Below are 3,927 nucleotides of genomic sequence, written 5' to 3'. Positions count from 1 at the left end.
AAATCAATGTATAGTTTTGATTTGAAGGTTATGTATATGTGGTCTTTCTGAAATTGAAGGAAAATATTTGGCTACGGAGTCATTCCTCCTTGCCGACAAATCACATTCTTGACATGCGTGTAGAAACTTTTCTTTTGTAATTTTAATGAGTTACTTTTACATAGGTGATATTTAGATATGTAAGGAGCCAAGCAATGTCTGAAATTGAATTTACCCATTAACTTCATTTACATTTTCATATGGACTTCATTATTCGGTGCAGTTCTCGAAGAACACTCTGAAGACGAGAGGAAAACAAGGTTTGGGCCTCTTAAGAAGGCAATGAATGCCTCCACCAAGTTAAGGTGTTCCTTGAGCAAGAGGGGTCGAAGGAGCAACAGAGTAATGCCTGTCCCTATTGAGGACAACATTGATGCAGAGGACTTACAGGCCGTGGATGCATTTCGCCAAGCACTTATCTTGGAAGAATTGCTGCCTTCAAAGCATGATGATCATCATATGATGCTAAGGTTACATATTTTATTCCTTGTTTCGGTTCATGTCAACGAGTTTAGATGGTTGAGTTGCCATTATCGGATTATGAATAGATTTGTTATCTTTGTGTATGATGGTACAGATTTTTAAGGGCCAGGAAATTTGACATTGAGCAAACGAAGAAAATGTGGGCTGATATGCTCCAGTGGAGGAAGGAATTTGGTGCTGACACTATTATGGAGGTGTTCTATATAATGCTTTTATTGAACTTGCCGTATACTGTCTAGTTCACTACTATCGATGTGTTTCCTAAACCTTTGCCTTTGGTTATTTTGTTAAGGATTTCGAGTTCAAGGAAATTGATGAAGTCGTGAAACACTATCCACAAGGACATCATGGAGTTGACAAGGATGGACGGCCTGTCTACATTGAGAGACTTGGTCAAGTCGATTCTACCAAGCTGTTGCAAGTGACTACAATGGACCGCTACGTGAAGTACCACATACGGGAGTTTGAGAGGACCTTTGTGTGTAAATTCCCTGCCTGTTCCATTGCAGCAAAGAAGCACATTGATCAGAGCACCACTATTCTGGATGTACAAGGAGTGGTATGTAAAAACTGATCTTTAAGTTCAAGTTTGCTTTTAATCTTATTGGAATTTTTTTTTTGGAGATCTATAATATCATTTTACTTTTTCCATCATTCTCATTATGGAAGAGGTAATCGTTAGTTCGTTTAATCGATGCGCAGGGGCTTACAAGTTTAAACAAATCTGCAAGGGAACTTATCCAGTGCCTTCAGAAGGTTGATGGTGACAATTATCCTGAGGTATTGTGTAAATAGCTGTATCATTTCAAGTTTGGCAAGCTTCTTGGTTTACTTATATTACATGAACAATAGCTTTCGTATTCTATGATGCTTATTAAGTCTTTTGTTTACTGTAGACCTTGAACCGTATGTACATCATCAACGCTGGTTCTGGATTTAGACTTTTATGGAACACTGTGAAATCTTTCCTTGACCCCAGGACAACCGGAAAAATCCATGTAAGCATTGTTATTTTGTTTCCCTTATACTTCCTGTTTAAGATTGTGATACAGTAATGGTGCTAAACGAGTTGATGACTATGTTTGTGTATCAGGTTCTGGGAAACAAATACCAAAGCAAGTTGCTTGAAATAATTGATTCTAGGTAAGAATCCTTCTAGGCAAAATATTGTTGAGAATATATTTTCTTCTATTCAAATGTTCATCTTTCTTTACATCACTTAGTCCACATCTAGTTCAAGCTAAGCTTAGCAATCTCCTTGATTCACATTATCTGTATTATAACTTCAAATTTTCCTGTGCAGCGAGCTGCCAGAGTTTTTGGGTGGTAAGTGCACTTGTGCTGATAAGGGTGGCTGTATGCGTTCCGATAAGGGCCCATGGAATGATCCAGTCATCACGAAGGTGATTAACTACTAATTGTGTTTTTTTCTTTATTTGTGTGATATCTTTACTCTGTTCTACATAGTCTCAACTCTCGAATGTGAATAAAAAGCTCACGAAGTTGGGTATTTTGATGAACCAGATGGTTCAGAATGGTGAGGCCAAATGCAAAAGGACAGCTTTGTCAGGCATTGAGAAGGCAGGCTCAAAGGTACTCAGACCTTGCCTCTCTTCTAATCAGTTTTTTATAAATGGTTAATTGCCTGACTTCCTATTTTTTTGCTATTTTCTTTCGGTATTCTACAACATGAAGAGATGTGATTCTCTCAACTCAAAAACTGTTCCAGAGGCTGACAGGAAGTCTCAAGTGAAGCAGCAAAATTTCTCTCCTTCACCTGAAGAAGTAAGCTTAATGAACTTCCATCCATATTTGGAAATTGTTTGTGACTAAAACATGAGAACTTTTTGTGATGCCTTTGTTTTCTTTGCTATTTGCTTCATCTTTGCAGGTTGTAATTACCAAAGAGTGCAATAGGACCTATGAGCACGAGGACTTTATGCCAATGGTTGATAAGGCTATGGATACAACTTTCACTAAATCAATTCAATGTGATAAAATTTCCCCAAACCAAGGTTTATATAATTCTAATAAATGTAATGGCTATTCTTTCAAATGCTGATACTAAATTATATCTGTTTCTCTTCCAAAGCTACAGATAGCTTTCCTGTGCGTTACGCTTGCAGGGATCTGGAAAGACTAAGCAATCAATTTGTTTCTGGAATGATGGTTTTTGTCATGGGTATTTTCACCGTGGTTCGATTGGCACGAAACATGCCTAAGAAACTGGCTGAGGTTGCCCACTATGGAAGCCCTGTTTACTCCACTGGAATGGTGAATAAAGGCCACCAGTTGCCTGCACCAGCCATCTCCAGCAATGAGTACGTGACGATAATGAAGCGCATGTCCGAATTGGAGGAGAAAGTGAATGTTCTCAGCACAAAACCGGCACTCATGCCACCCGAGAAAGAGGAAATGCTGAACACCACTCTCAACCGAATCAACGTGTTGGAACAAGATCTGTCAGAAACCAAGAAGGTAATCCATCTTTATATGTGTATATATATTGAATTCTGTTATTGAAGTTTGCACTCAAAATAATCTTGAGAAACTAAACATAAACATACTCATGCACATTTTCCTTTTGTTTCGTTTCTGCAGGCACTTGAGGACGCCCTTGTTCGGCAAGAAGAGCTTGTAGCCTACCTTGACAAGAATAAGAAGAAAAGGAAATTTGTATGTGACCGCCTAATATTTTCTTTACCAATTCAAGTTATGTGCATTTCAGAGATCTATATTCATGCAAGTGTTTTCATCTTCTTGCTTTTTGGACTGTAATTGCAGAGCCTATTCTGTTGTTGGTGAGGTTTCCACGCAGGCGTTTTTCCAGCAAGGGGCTAGTTTGGTGGATTCGTTGATTCAGGTTTGCATGGTTCGAGGGAGGGATGAAGTGGAAATTTATTGTCTTTGTCAGGCTATTTCCAATGACATGAATTCTACCTTGCATTGGAAAGCTTCAAGCAGTGGACTGAAAACTGGAAACCTCACCGCCTCGGGTTTTTTATTTTCTTCTTAACATCAATGTAGACGCAGCTGTTAAGGAGGGAAGGTTGCACCGAGGGGTTGGTCAAATGTTGTTAGCCAAGGCAAAACCAGAGCAGGATACTTCTCACCAAACATCATGGAACAAAAGAACCTATTTGAAACCAATACAGTTTGCAAAAGATGCAGGTTTTTGCGATCCACATGCTGAATGCAGAAGAGGACTCTGGCTGCGAAGGGGTTTAGATAAAAATGCCAATTAAACAAGTTTGTTGTGTCAAGATCATGCCATACACTATTCCGATGTGTTTTAGTATTCGTGTTTGCATCGTCGTCTCATTTTTGTGTTCATATCAAGTAATCAAAAATTATAATCTGTTCATTTTGTGTTTTGTTAACCTGTTTTTGTTCATGTTTCTGGTT

At 38.7% G+C, this 3,927-nt stretch overlaps 1 protein-coding gene across 1 annotated transcript; it reads left to right on the top strand.

Annotated features, from left to right (window-relative positions):
- Positions 1-267: 267 nt before the first annotated feature.
- Positions 268-3,927, top strand: LOC110768531 (phosphatidylinositol/phosphatidylcholine transfer protein SFH12-like). Its single transcript, XM_021972285.2, has 13 exons — positions 268-509; positions 617-716; positions 815-1,081; positions 1,225-1,302; positions 1,419-1,520; positions 1,616-1,665; positions 1,826-1,925; positions 2,047-2,115; positions 2,218-2,307; positions 2,414-2,537; positions 2,615-3,000; positions 3,124-3,198; positions 3,307-3,927. The coding sequence occupies exons 1-13, from the start codon at positions 322-324 to the stop codon at positions 3,325-3,327; spliced, it is 1,650 nt and encodes a 549-aa protein (XP_021827977.2). The 5' UTR covers positions 268-321; the 3' UTR covers positions 3,328-3,927.

This window comes from Prunus avium, chromosome 8 (genome assembly GCF_965620075.1).
Source record: "Prunus avium chromosome 8, drPruAviu1.hap1.1, whole genome shotgun sequence".
In the NCBI taxonomy this organism is placed as follows: Eukaryota; Viridiplantae; Streptophyta; class Magnoliopsida; order Rosales; family Rosaceae; genus Prunus; species Prunus avium.
Note: the sequence above shows the minus strand (reverse complement) of the source record. Positions and strands in the feature narration are given on the sequence as shown.

Excerpts from the sequence above, each read along its gene's own strand:
- LOC110768531 (XM_021972285.2), top strand. The coding sequence starts at position 322 with ATGAATGCCTCCACCAAGTTAAGGTGTTCCTTGAGCAAGAGGGGTCGA. Across the intron at positions 2,308-2,413 it reads TCTCTCCTTCACCTGAAGAA|GTTGTAATTACCAAAGAGTG; the intron begins GTAAGCTTAATG and ends TCATCTTTGCAG. Across the intron at positions 3,199-3,306 it reads ATAAGAAGAAAAGGAAATTT|AGCCTATTCTGTTGTTGGTG; the intron begins GTATGTGACCGC and ends CTGTAATTGCAG.